Source organism: Cibotium barometz, chromosome 59 (assembly GCF_041138505.1).
Source record: "Cibotium barometz isolate CiBa-2024 chromosome 59, ASM4113850v1, whole genome shotgun sequence".
In the NCBI taxonomy this organism is placed as follows: domain Eukaryota; kingdom Viridiplantae; phylum Streptophyta; class Polypodiopsida; order Cyatheales; family Cibotiaceae; genus Cibotium; species Cibotium barometz.
Genome location: NC_141104.1, coordinates 15,223,624 through 15,236,529, shown reverse-complemented (window position 1 = coordinate 15,236,529; position 12,906 = coordinate 15,223,624). Strand labels below are relative to the sequence as shown.

The 12,906-nt window shown below is 38.4% G+C and overlaps 1 protein-coding gene across 1 annotated transcript; it reads left to right on the top strand.

Moving 5' to 3' along the window:
• Positions 1-813: 813 nt before the first annotated feature.
• LOC147605524 (glucuronoxylan 4-O-methyltransferase 2-like) lies at positions 814-2,032 on the top strand. The gene has a single exon (XM_086793334.1). The coding sequence runs from the start codon at positions 1,152-1,154 to the stop codon at positions 2,013-2,015; it is 864 nt and encodes a 287-aa protein (XP_086649460.1). The 5' UTR covers positions 814-1,151; the 3' UTR covers positions 2,016-2,032.
• The last annotated feature ends 10,874 nt before the right edge of the window (positions 2,033-12,906 follow it).

Sequence of the window (12,906 nt, the reverse complement as noted above, 5' to 3'; positions counted from 1 at the left end):
TAAGTGCAAACTAGGCCTATGTGTTATTGCTTTTTTTTTCCATGTAAGAAGAGGGGTACATATGAGTATGAGTGTTAAAGCAAGTCATACCAAAAGTATGAGTGTTAGTGGGATCGAATAAAAAGGCAACATCTTGGTTTAGTCAAGTCACACCAAAAATAGATGGACTGACCTTCAAAGCGGGGCAAGTCATACCAAAAGTAGTGAGTGTAAGTGGGATCGAATAAAAAGGCAACATCTTGGTATAGTCAAGTCATACCAATAAAAGATGGGACTTGGTATAGTTAAGTCATGGAGTGACCTTGAGAGCCCCCCTCAAGACTTAGCCTATTTACATCTCTATAATATATAAAGGACGAGTTTCACGAGGCTGCAACATGTGGCAAGAATTGAGAGGCTCGGACACGCAGTTTGGAGGTTCAAGGAGGGTAAGCTCCTACCCGCCATCAAAGACGGATGAGGTTACTCGTAGTATTTAATGTGTCTACAAGTCAAGATAGTAGAGGTAAAAAATAAAAGAACTAAGGATATCAGCTAGTAACTGTAACTGGGTTTTGATTTTTGGAAATCTATATATATAACTATTGTTCAAAAAAAAAAAACCAAATCCATCAACTCACACGGCACGTTCGTAATTAGTTCACGGTCATGACTCATGACTGCCTTGGCGCCGTTAGATTGAGTTTCATGAGACGGCTGAGATTGGTCCACGGTGACGTGTTTGTTAACGATGGCCTTGCCCCCGGTCTAACAAGCCATAGATAGCATGTCCAAACCCTAATTGCTCTTGTTATGTAATTGCTGTGAGGCGCCATAGCCAATCTTTACCATCTGCTCTGCTGAGTTGAATCCTATGGCCATCTCCCAACCATAGCCATAGCTAAACACTAATTCAGATTCCCATGCCCTCCTCTCATCCATGGCCACACCCTGATTTTGCCAAATCCATGTTCCCTTGCCTAATCTGCCACTGCCATAGCCAAACCCTCACTGCTGGGACACCATAGCCACATGCATAGCACCTCAGCCAAACCAGATAGCCATAGCTGTGTAACAACATAGCCCTAGCCATAAAACCATAGCCGTAGCCATAGACATAGCCATATCCATAACAACAGCAAAGGTTCGCAGCTGTCTTCTTATAAGGAGCCATGGCGTTCTGGTATTTCACTGCTCGCCCTACCATCGAGCATGTTGGCAGGTTCTGGCCACTCTTCATCATCCTGCTCATGGCCATTCTATACCTCGTTCACATTGATTTCTCCATGTCCTGGATGCTCCGTCCCAACGATGCAGGGAGTCTGCTGTCCCGCATCGAGAACCCCTCTGCTAGCAAACCCCTCCCTTACCCTGTTTTGCTTGCCTTGGTGCATTATGCCACCACAAAGATCACACCGCAGCAGACGAAACAAGAAATCATGGTGACAACCAACATTTTGAGGAGGAAAGCCCCTTGCAACTTTCTGATCTTCGGGCTAGGGTTTGACAGTCTGCTCTGGAAAACCCTAAACCATGGCGGGAAGACAGTCTTTCTCGAAGAAGACCCGATCCGGATAGCAGACATGGCTCGATCGAGCCCTGATCTGAGGTCTTTTCATGTAAATTACACAACAATGCTGTCAGAAGCGGACCAACTGCTCGACTATGCGAGGAGGGAGAAGGATATGTGCTCTCCGGCCATAGATTTGCTGCAGTCTGGATGCAAGCTTGCGATAAAAACTCTACCTGCGGATATTTACAGGACGAAGTGGGATGTGATCATGGTTGATGCGCCCAAGGGTTACTTTGCAGAGGCTCCAGGCAGGATGAGTGCCATATACAGCTCTGCGGTGATGGCGAAGGGGAGGGAGAAGAAGCAGAGCACAGACATCCTTCTTCACGATGTAGATCGACCTGTGGAGAAATCCTTCAGCACAGAGTTCTTCTGTTCTAAAAACCACATCGAGGCTGTAGGCAGGCTCTGGCATTTCCGAATCGATGGTGAAGGCCCCGCTCGCAGCACAAAGTTCTGCTGAAGCTCTCTTTCCAAAAGCAAGCAAACTATATATATTTTTTTGTTTTTTTTAAAGGCATTTTTATTATTGAAGAAAATCGAGACAAGTTACAAAAGTCGGGCTGGCATCAAATAGCAGTCAAGGCCAATTTCAGGCCGAGACTTCTCTCACTATCCTAGGCAGCTTAGATCCACGTTTACAAGATATTCTCTCTTCTCTTGAAGCTGAAGAATCTTGACCTTATCTGAGACATTCTTTGGAGTGCTTCCAATATGGCCTACCAGTTTTGAAATTCTGGCCTCAATGTCAACCAAACTATATTTGAATTTTGTACGACTTTTATACTTAAATCTTCAAAATCCTCTTTTCACACCTCACATAAATAGGCTCCTTAGACAGATCTAAGACTCTTAAAAATAAGATATCTAATCTATGTATCAATATGATCTTCCTTACCTCGAAAGCATCTCTCTTAATAGTAACTAGACGCGTGTGTTTATGGTTGCATGTTGACTCGTATTGTTGTATCTTTCTTCTCGTGCTTTTGGCAGACTTCATAATTGGAGCAAGTGAGGAAATTGCCTCTTGGAGGCCTCATGAGCAGTACAATGGTGAGGCACGAGAAGAATGTGGGGGAGAGGGTGAGCTTGAGTTCCTTGTAAGCAAACTTCTTCACACACACACACGAGAATAGATAAAACACAAGAGAGATGGATAGCTGAATTTTCTTCTTTCATAGATCCATGCGATCATAACATAAAGATAAGAGTATATACTATATGGGAAACTACTCTACTACTAAAATACACTAGTTTCATTATGTGAATAAGATTGTTTGAGTTGGTGGTATAAGTGCCATAACTCTAGTAAACCAAAGTGGCTATTATACAGCTTGTAAACCACTGTGGTATATCAACCATAGTATCACCAACCTTGCCAGTGGCGTAAGTGTTGAAAGTAACAAGTGATGTTGGATGTTTGGAGCAAGGGGGAGTGTTGTGTAACCCTCAAACAAAGTAGCAAATGTACTAATCATATGGCAAAGGTCTAAATGTGAAGGAGAATGTCGAATTTCTAGCCCCAAGGGTGCCCATAAGTAGGCGTGTAGAATTAGAGGGGGTGCCCATAAGTAGGCGTGTAGAATTAGAGTGGGTGCTCACTTTAAGGGTAGTCCTCAAATCTAGGTAGGATTAGGGCATGGCTTAATCACATTTTTAGGGCAAAACTAATCAAGCCTACATAAAGGCCTCTATCTATAATGCATTCATCTATTAGTTTCTTAACTTGTAATCATGTCATAAATTTGTCATTTATCCTAATCACATTCTTGCATTTCTTATTATGTTAAAATGTTGATCCTAATCCATTTCTACAAACCCTAACCCTCTATAGGCATGAATTCAAGTTGGAATCACACCACCCAACCATCATTCCTTGATCATCTATGTATCCTAGAACAACTCTAGTTAGCTAGATCATTAATATCCATAAATCTTATTTTTTCCCTCTTTCTCCAATCACACAAATCATATAAAAAAACCAAGGTGCTTAGGCACATCTACAACAAGAAGACCCCATTAGAGCATCTTCAACAACTCCAAGAGCTTTAAGGCATCAAAGGAGGGGAGAAGTGATCAAGTCAAAATTTCAAAAATCACCCTACGGTAATAATTCCTAGAATAGAGAGTAAAAATACTCTTCTCTATCATTAGTAAGATCCTTGAGCCATGGCTTCATCATGTAACTTGTGGTGATAAATAAAAGAACTCAAAAATTAGTTTGAAAATTTGATTTTTTGGATTGTACATAAAAGAAAGTGAGTCACTTCAAACTCACTTAAATAAAATGAAGAGTGTTATGCAACAACTTAGAGAGCAGCTCTAGTGGAGGAGAAGGATGCCATAGCAATCCTTCTCCAAAGCTCCACCTTCAAGGCATTTAGTCCATTGGTGGCTGGCTACCTTGAAAAATCTACCTAACACTACCTTCATCTGTAACATCTATGTGCCTTTTCCTAATCACATTCTTTCAATTTTGTATTATGTCGAATTGTTGATCCTCACATGTTGAATATCACATGTGAGTGAATTATCACATGTGATATTCAATGTGATAATCAACTCATCACAACCATAGATGACCACTAGAAAAATCTCCCGTGTCAGTCTTTCTCACATAAAGTGAGAAATCAACATTGGATATCTGAAATCCAATAGTGAAGCTACTTCACTATCTTGTCTAATTGTGCTCTAGGCACCTGCTTTAAGCTATATAAGGTTTTTCACAACCTTCAAACAAAATCTTGATGTGCATGATCCTTATATCCTGGTGGGTGCACCATGTAGACTTCCCCTGTAAATCACCATGTAAAAATGCATTATATCCATTTGATGTAGAGACCAATGCCTTCGTTATAGCTATAGCAATGATGATTTCTCTCACGGTTGCCATACATATGCACACTCAATATGTTTAATGGTAAAGTCATAGACAACCGATAATAAGATCTTTTCTAGATGCTTATATATTTTTTAGAGTTTTAGTATCCCATATGGGTGATGGAGGTTCTCTCACATGTAAACTTAAATATTTATGGGTGGCATAGGCTTCTAGCCACCCTTGAGTTTGAAACCAAGAAAAAGAGTTAGTAAGGGTTTCAAAATTGGCTGGTGTTGTGGGAAGGTTAGGGGGCATAAATAATTTCAACATTTCTTCCCGCTCATCCAAAATGGTGGATTGCATTAAAACTCTGCACCATGATCTAAAATTAAGAACCATGGGTCTCAAAGAGTTAGTAAGGGTTTAAAAATTGGCTAGGGTTGAGGGAAGGTTAGGGGGTGTAAATGATTTCGGCATTTCCTCCCACTCATCCAAAATAAATGGTAGATTACATTAAAACTCTGCAGCGCGATCTAAAGTTAAGAACTATGGGATGCAATGCATACGTATACATCATAATATAATAAGTAAGATAAATATAACTATCAAAACATCCATAATCATGGATGGATTGACATGCCTATCTGAATTCTACTATGTCAAATGTTCGCTAACATCTATGTCATATTGTAGAAATGAGAGGGTTAATGTTGAAAAGAAAAGGTTAAGAGTCTTAGGAAGGGCCCTTGGATTCACTGACAATGAAGTGCACCACCAGCAATTATTTCATCTTACCCTTTGGTTCCTCTACTTGTGTCTTCATGGCTACTCAGCTGACTATAAGCTATTCTAAGCTAGCAATCTATGATTCCTTGTCTATGAGAAAAATTGTAACGGCCACTTCCTGTGCTTCTCTTACTTGCATGAGTTAGGCATACCTTGTATTTTCCTCTTGTGCTTGTTGTATCATGTCCTCAAGTTGTAGTATTGGTAGACTTGATAAAATATTTCAAGGATTACTTTCCTTGGAAACACACAAATATAAAGGGAGTATAGCCTAAGGTGGTATAACACACAATGCTTATCATAGAAGGATCAAGACCAACAAGCAAAGAACTTATCAAATGAATCCCAAATATTCCACCATTGTGCAAGAAGAGATTGACAAGCTTATTGTTGGGGGATTCATTTTTGAAATAGAGCACACCGACTAGATATTACCCATTATCATAGTGCTAAATAAAAATGGAAAGTTGCGACAGTGTGTTGGACGTTAAAAAGTCAATGCAGTCATGTGCAAAAAGATCATTATCCATTTCAATACACCTTTTAGAAAGATTAGCCAGTGAGGAAACCAACAACGTCTTGGATGATTTCTCTTGCTATAACCAAGTGTCCATTACACTTGAGGATCAACATAAGACCACATTTACCACTATGAAAGGTATGTTTACATATTGGGTTATGCCCTTTGGACTAACCGATTCCCCTACAACATTCCAGTGGCTTATATCGAATATCCTTAAATACAAATGCCAATTTTAGGATACATTATGACTAAAAATGGTATCTCCATAGATTAAAGAAAAGTCAAATTTATTATACCTACTAATTTCAAGGGAGTGCAAAGATTTGTGGGACATGTTGGTTACTATAGAAGATTCATCATTATATTTTATGTGGAGATTGTAAGGCCATTATATATAGACTACGAGTAGTCTTTGAATGGAACAAGGAATGTCAATAAGCATATGTGGAGCTGAAGAAGGCCGTGGGTGGCAAGTGTACCTCTCTTAAGACACCCAAACTAGGACATAATATTCCATGTGCATATTGATGCATCAAATTTTGCTATTGGGAATGTGCTGGTAGGGGAGCACAAATTAGACTCCCCTTATTTTTTTCCGGCATGCAACTCAATGAAGCTGAGATGAACTACAAAACCATAAACAGAGAAGGGTTGGCTATTGGCCAACAAATTTAACAAGTCTTATGCCATGGGTCAGATTATATAGAGGTTTCTCTTACTCTTAAAGTTCGACTTTATAGTCATTGTAAGAAAGGGATTGTGAATAACTTGTTCGCGCGTGAAAAACCTAGCCAGTGAACTATTGTGTCACACCCACCCACATTTATGAGTCGACCACACTTATTGTCCATATTTAAACTACTTTTGTTCCTAATTCTTACCTAGTTTTTACCTCTTTCTTTTTTATTTTCTCTAATGTGCTTGCTCGTCACTTTCAATTCCTATGCTCTTCCACACCATCGTCTTGATCGTTACATTGAGGTAGGGGACACTCAACACTTCCTTTGATTTTGATGGTGATATCTTTCATGTATTAAAGCCCTTGCTCGCTATGCTCTCACTATGTTAAAGTGCTTCCTCTCACTGTGCTCTCATTGTGAATGTCTCTCTCTATACACTTATGTATTGTCACTCATTGTGAATGTCTCTCTCTATACACTTATGTATTGTCACAAAAATCATTCTTAATATGTCAAAACGATGCCCATGAATCTTCTCTATCAGTACTCTATCTCTTTAGCATACCCTCATGCTATTCTTTTGTGGCCAATAGACCCCCTAAAGTAACAACCCTAAAAGGTTTACAAAAAACCTTAGTCATGCAGTCATGTTGTATGATGTCATAGCCCCTAACAAACAACTCCAACAAAAATATGTGTCTCTGCTTAGACATGAAAAACGAATATGGTTTTTCATGCTAAAGCGATCTCATCTAATCAAGGGAAAAATGCAAATACTTGACCATTCACACCTTTTTGAGTGTTGCTATGACCTTCTTATTATTACTTTTTAGTGAAGAATTTTTTGACGTAAATATCTCATATATTCACAGCCATGAAAAATCTAACTGATCTTTCCCACTAAAGGATATTCTCAAGAAGCCATTATTTATATCATCTTTCATCTCTATTGAACTTTGTACATCCAAATAGCATCACTTTGTACCAAATAACTAACTTCTTTACTATCATGATTATCTCCTAGAAAATCACACGTGAAAAACCACCCTAGTTTTATACCAAAGGTTCCAAGGAAGCCATTATTTATACCATCTTTTATCTCTATAGAGCTTTGTACATCTGATTAACGTCATTTGTACCAAATAACTAACTTCTTACTGACATAATTATCTCCTAGAAAATTACACGTGAAAAACCACCCTAGTTTTTTTTGCCCAAAAAATCTTAATCATTTGCTGCATGTGTTACTAACTTGATCTCATCATGTACATAGTATGCATTACTAATATGCATCAATCTTGTCAAATAGCCATAAATTTTCTAGTGTGAGTATCTCCAATATTCACAGCCATGAAAAATTAGAGTATCTCCAATATTCACAGCCATGAAAAATTAGAGTATCTCCAATATTCACAGCCATGAAAAATTAGAGTATCTCCAATATTCACAGCCATGAAAAATTAGAGTAGTTTTTCACATTAGGGAAAAGAAATCAACACTAATTGTGTACTTTGATGACTTTTTTAGCACTAATTACATACTATGATGAATAACTAAATCATCCTTACAACTTTTCATCAATTTGACTAATATTATTTTGGCATGAATATCTCTAATACTCATGCCGTGTGAAAAACTAGATTGGTTTTTCACCATGGAAGAAGTTACTCAAAATGGGATAACATCATGTAAGCCATGTGGCTATGGTTAGTGGTGTTCACATGCAGACATAAAGTGGAACGCAGGGATCTCCCATTAAATACAATGCTTAAGGAAAGGGTCTTAAATAACAATGGTATGGAATATACAAATATCAAAGAGAAAGCTGATGAATTGACAAGAAGTGCAATATCAATGATAATGTAGACAGCCCGTGGACATGTATACCACAAATTGACTTTCACAAATTACAGAAGATCCACATGAATGATGACTAGGTTAATTACTTGAACAAGGATATTTATGCTTACCTACGATAACACCAAAATAAGGTAGTAAACACATACCTACTCACAAAAGTTTTAAGCCATATTATAAGTACTCCATTCCCCACCAAAGAGGAAGTTTGCATAGCCAACCAAGATAAGTGAGGAGGATGTTGTAGAGGACCTCGAACAAGTTGACATTCTGCAAGCACTAAAGAAACTTTGGCAGATATAGAAGATAAGAAGAAGAAAGGAGTAGACCCCCGTAAGGTTGTGCCCTTGTGAAGCAAAGGGGGGACATAAAGTTTCAAAAGAAGAAGAGTGTGTATAAGAAGATATGCCTCCCTCCCCAACAAGATTCTTTACCATGGTAGAACCTGACATAAGAATTGAGTCATTAAACCTCATGCTACACTTTTGGTCGGAGATCCTTACACCAAGAGCCTCTACTCTTTGATGCAAAAACTAGAAAATGGTGGAAGTTCCAGTGGAGCTGTTGTGGAAGAGCCCATGTAGCCTGTAACTCTCAAAGAGCACCTCACGTACCCTCCCCACCCGCCACAATAAGAAAAACCAACAGAGGGCAAGTGAGAAGAAGAAAAAGAAAAGGAAGGTGCTCATGAAGTCAAGGTAGTAGTACAAGAGAAAGAGGTGCCACAAGAAGAGGTTCCAAAGACAAAGAAGGTTTTAGAACTCTTCTCATAGAGAAAAGGTAACAAAGTCAACACCCATTGAATAAGATGAAGCCAGACCCTCAAGTAAACATGGCAGAGTTGAAGACACAAAGGAATAAGAGGAGTCTGAGGAAATTCCAAGCAAACTACAAAGAAGATTCGGATCTTACTTTATAAATGCATGTACTAGGTTTCCTCCCATACCTTTCGCTATTGTCTCCAAGCCATATTGAGCCTAACCTTTTGAGTTACATGACTACTCTATAGCATTTCCTTGGCAATGAGTACATGGATGCATAATCTTACATGATAACCCCATCAAAAAAAGATGATGACAATGAAGGGCTAGTGTCAGATTGTCACATGTTAACTAGCTACATATTGGACTGAAATTGCACATGAAATGACTTAAAGGTTGTGAAGAGGCTTTAGAAAGAATAGAGGGAAATCTGATTGTAGAGAGATCAAAATAACCAAATCCAAACAAGAGCTGAGGGAGCAGGTGCAAAAACATCAAGATAAAGATGAAAGAGATAAGTGTGCAGCTCGACATAATCACCTCAACATTTGAGTCCAATATGAAAGATCTAAAAGAACAAAGAGTAAAATCCAAAAGGATAAAAACATAGGTAAGCCAACATGAAAAAAAAATGTAGGACACCAAAGAGGATTATGAACAAAAACTACGAAAGGAAACAAAACAATCAAGAAAACTAAAGGCAAAGCTCCAACAAACAGAGGTTGACTTTGAAGTAAGTAAGAAGCTAGCTAAGGAGAAGATAACAAATTTGCACATGGATGAAGAGACCAAAAAGAAATGGATAGAACATCTAAAGAAGGAAAGAGATGAATTGAATAGGACACATGCCCAGACCATCCGTTCTCTACATGATGCAGATATCTAGTTAGGCAAGGAATGATTGGAGTTGGCTGTCAATAGTTATCAGCAAGTGGAAGCACACTTGATAGACTCCATCCATGATGTGAAAGTAGAAATGCAAGTAGAGCTCCTCCCCCTAGGCTATGAAAAGTCTACCTTCTTGACTTCAATGGGTCCATCATAGGAAATTTCTTTTTAGAGCATTAGGCTCTAAGGTGAACAATTGTTTGTTCACCCATTGTATATACTTTATAATTTTAAGGAATGGTCTCGTAAGTCCATTAAATTATCTTCTTTTGCCTTAGTTTGGGATAAAATTCTCTTGGCTTCTCATTCCACTTCTACACCAAGGCTTAGTTTCTCCTACATCTTTCTAATGTAGAAGTAACTGAAAAAGTATTATGTGCCAATCTCTCTTACCTATCTAACCTGAACAAGCATCATGTAAAGCCCATGAATTATAGTACCAAATACAATAGTGATGCCTCCATCACTCTGATTATGAACTGTACACCTATGTCATCAACAAATATGACCACTAGTAGGCAAGAGTGACAGTAAGTTATTTTTCATGCCTGGCAACAAACAAGACTTTTGAGAGAGTGATTGTCCCACCATTTGCAATACTGAGAATAACTTTACCAACTCCTTTTGCTAGATACGAGGAGTTATTTGCACATGTGATTGTTCCTCCTTGAGGAGAAGACTCAAGTGAGGAAAATAAATCACACTGAGAAGTAATGTGCTTGCTAGCACCACTATTAAAGTACCAAACATGCTAATATGTCACTGACATGTATACATTATGGATAGAAAGATCATAACGACAGTCCCCAATGACTGCCCAATCATCCTATACTTAGTTTGATGACTTCTTCTTTTCAGCACACTTAGTACTATTACATCAGGCACAACCATGCTTGACTCTTCTTTCGTCTCCTTTTCTAGCATTTTTCTACATTCATTGATGTAATGGTGTGGCTTTTCATAGTAGTTGCATTTTCCTTCCTTCTTAGGCTTATCACCCCCCTTCTCGAAATCCTTTGACTAGGCTGATTCTGCCTTTGGCTAATAGTCATCCTAAGAAAAGGCTTTTCCTTTACCTTTACTGGCAGCAAATGCTTGATCTCCCACATGCATACTAGTTTGGTTTTGTCGAGATTTCTCTTCTTGCAAGATCACTACATCCAACTCATTAAAATTAAGGGCATTAGGGTTACCCTTCATCTCATGAGAGCTAAAGTGTACATGCAAAACCTAGTATGAATCCGGTAGAGCTATGAGAATAGTAGATAAAAAATAATTATCCATATAGGCCTCACCAATACATGCTAGATACTCCCTAAGATCTTTAATCCTATGAGGAACTCATCCATTAAATCTCCCTCATTTGAATATGCTCAGACCCTAACTGCTTGCATACGTAGGCCACTCATCATGCCTCGTTATGCATCTAGTAAAGTGTAGGAATAATTCTCCTTTTCACTAAACAAAAGTGCCACTAATGCATGTCATTATGTATCACTACCATCCTATAGCTTGTTCTGTTGTGGGAGGTGCAGAGATGGATGCTATAGTTACATCAAAACTTGTTTTGCCATCAAAACTTGTTTTGCCATCTAAAGTACCTATATTATGTTGTTGTGTTGCCAAGACAAGGCATGCCTCAATGCCAATAATAACATTCTAAAGACCTTTGGTGTGACCAATACATGGCACATCATATAGGACCACAACAGGTAGTTGGTCTTCTCAAGCTTATCCTCAGTGGTGGAAAGCATCCCAAATACATCATTGCCTACCACTCTGCCTGCAAATAAATAAACACAAAATGCAAATATCCCAACTATGTGTAGGTACTGTCAATGCCCACTGATGCAACTGAAATGGTTTCTGCTAGTAGATCACTAATGGTGATGGAAACCCATAGTGTATGGAAAATTACAGTGTAGAGTGTGGAAATGTGACTCAGCAAGAATGCAAAAATCGATGATAATGTTGATGATGTTATTGAAGATGAGCTCGAACATGCAATGTCAAAGAAGATGACATCACTATTTGCATACCAAATGATGTTGCTATTGTGCAAAAAACCCAAAATCGAACAAAAAAACAATTTGAACTGACACTCCCGCGGGACTACTACAAAAGCCTTACAGCATGTGAACGAACTCTAAAACGTGTTCAAAATGCTTCAAAGTAAAGAAAAACTTTGTTAATGTAATTAATGTAGGTAACATAGTTAATGTAGTTAACATCGTTAACAGAACACTATATGGTATACCTTCTCCAGAACACTATATGGTATACCTTCTCCAGAGGATAGCGTAATCTGAGAAAATTAAAAGAGCAACTCAAGGAGAAGATGACAAGGGAGTGAGAGGTAAGAGAACTTGCTCTGATACCAATTGTTGAAGTGGAGATCAATATTTCTCCTACAATAGTAAGTTAACAAGCTCCTGATAGGTAAATTGCTGAAAATTTTCTGTTGAATCAGACGATTGAAAATTTCCTCTCAATGTTTCTTAAATCGCTTGACTCTACTTTCAAGGATTCCACTGCAATTTACCAGGTGGAGATCAATGTTTCTTCTATTGAAAATTGCCTCTCAATGATTCCACTGCAATTTACCAGGTGGAGATCAATGTTTCTTCTATTGAAAATTGCCTCTCAATGATTCCACTGCAATTTACCAGGTGGAGATCAATGTTTCTTCTATTGAAAATTGCCTCTCAATGATTCCACTGCAATTTACTAGGTGATTTCAATCCAAGCTTACTTTTTTCATCTTCTCTTCTCAAATTCACCAACAATTAGGTATGACCAACAACTATGCACACGATTTGTTTAGTATTCTTTCCAAAGAGGATAAATTAGATGGGTCAAACTACTTCTCATGAATTTTTATGGTTAGAACTATCCTTATTGCCAAGGGCTTATAGGGTTATACCAGTGGGGATAACAAGCCTCGTCCTAGCACATTGCTTCTGCTACTCCTCAAAGGGATTAGGGAGGACAACAGATCCAATATCAAGTCTCTCAAATTACTGTTGATAAAAAATTAT

Excerpts from the sequence above, each read along its gene's own strand:
- LOC147605524 (XM_086793334.1), top strand. The coding sequence starts at position 1,152 with ATGGCGTTCTGGTATTTCACTGCTCGCCCTACCATCGAGCATGTTGGC.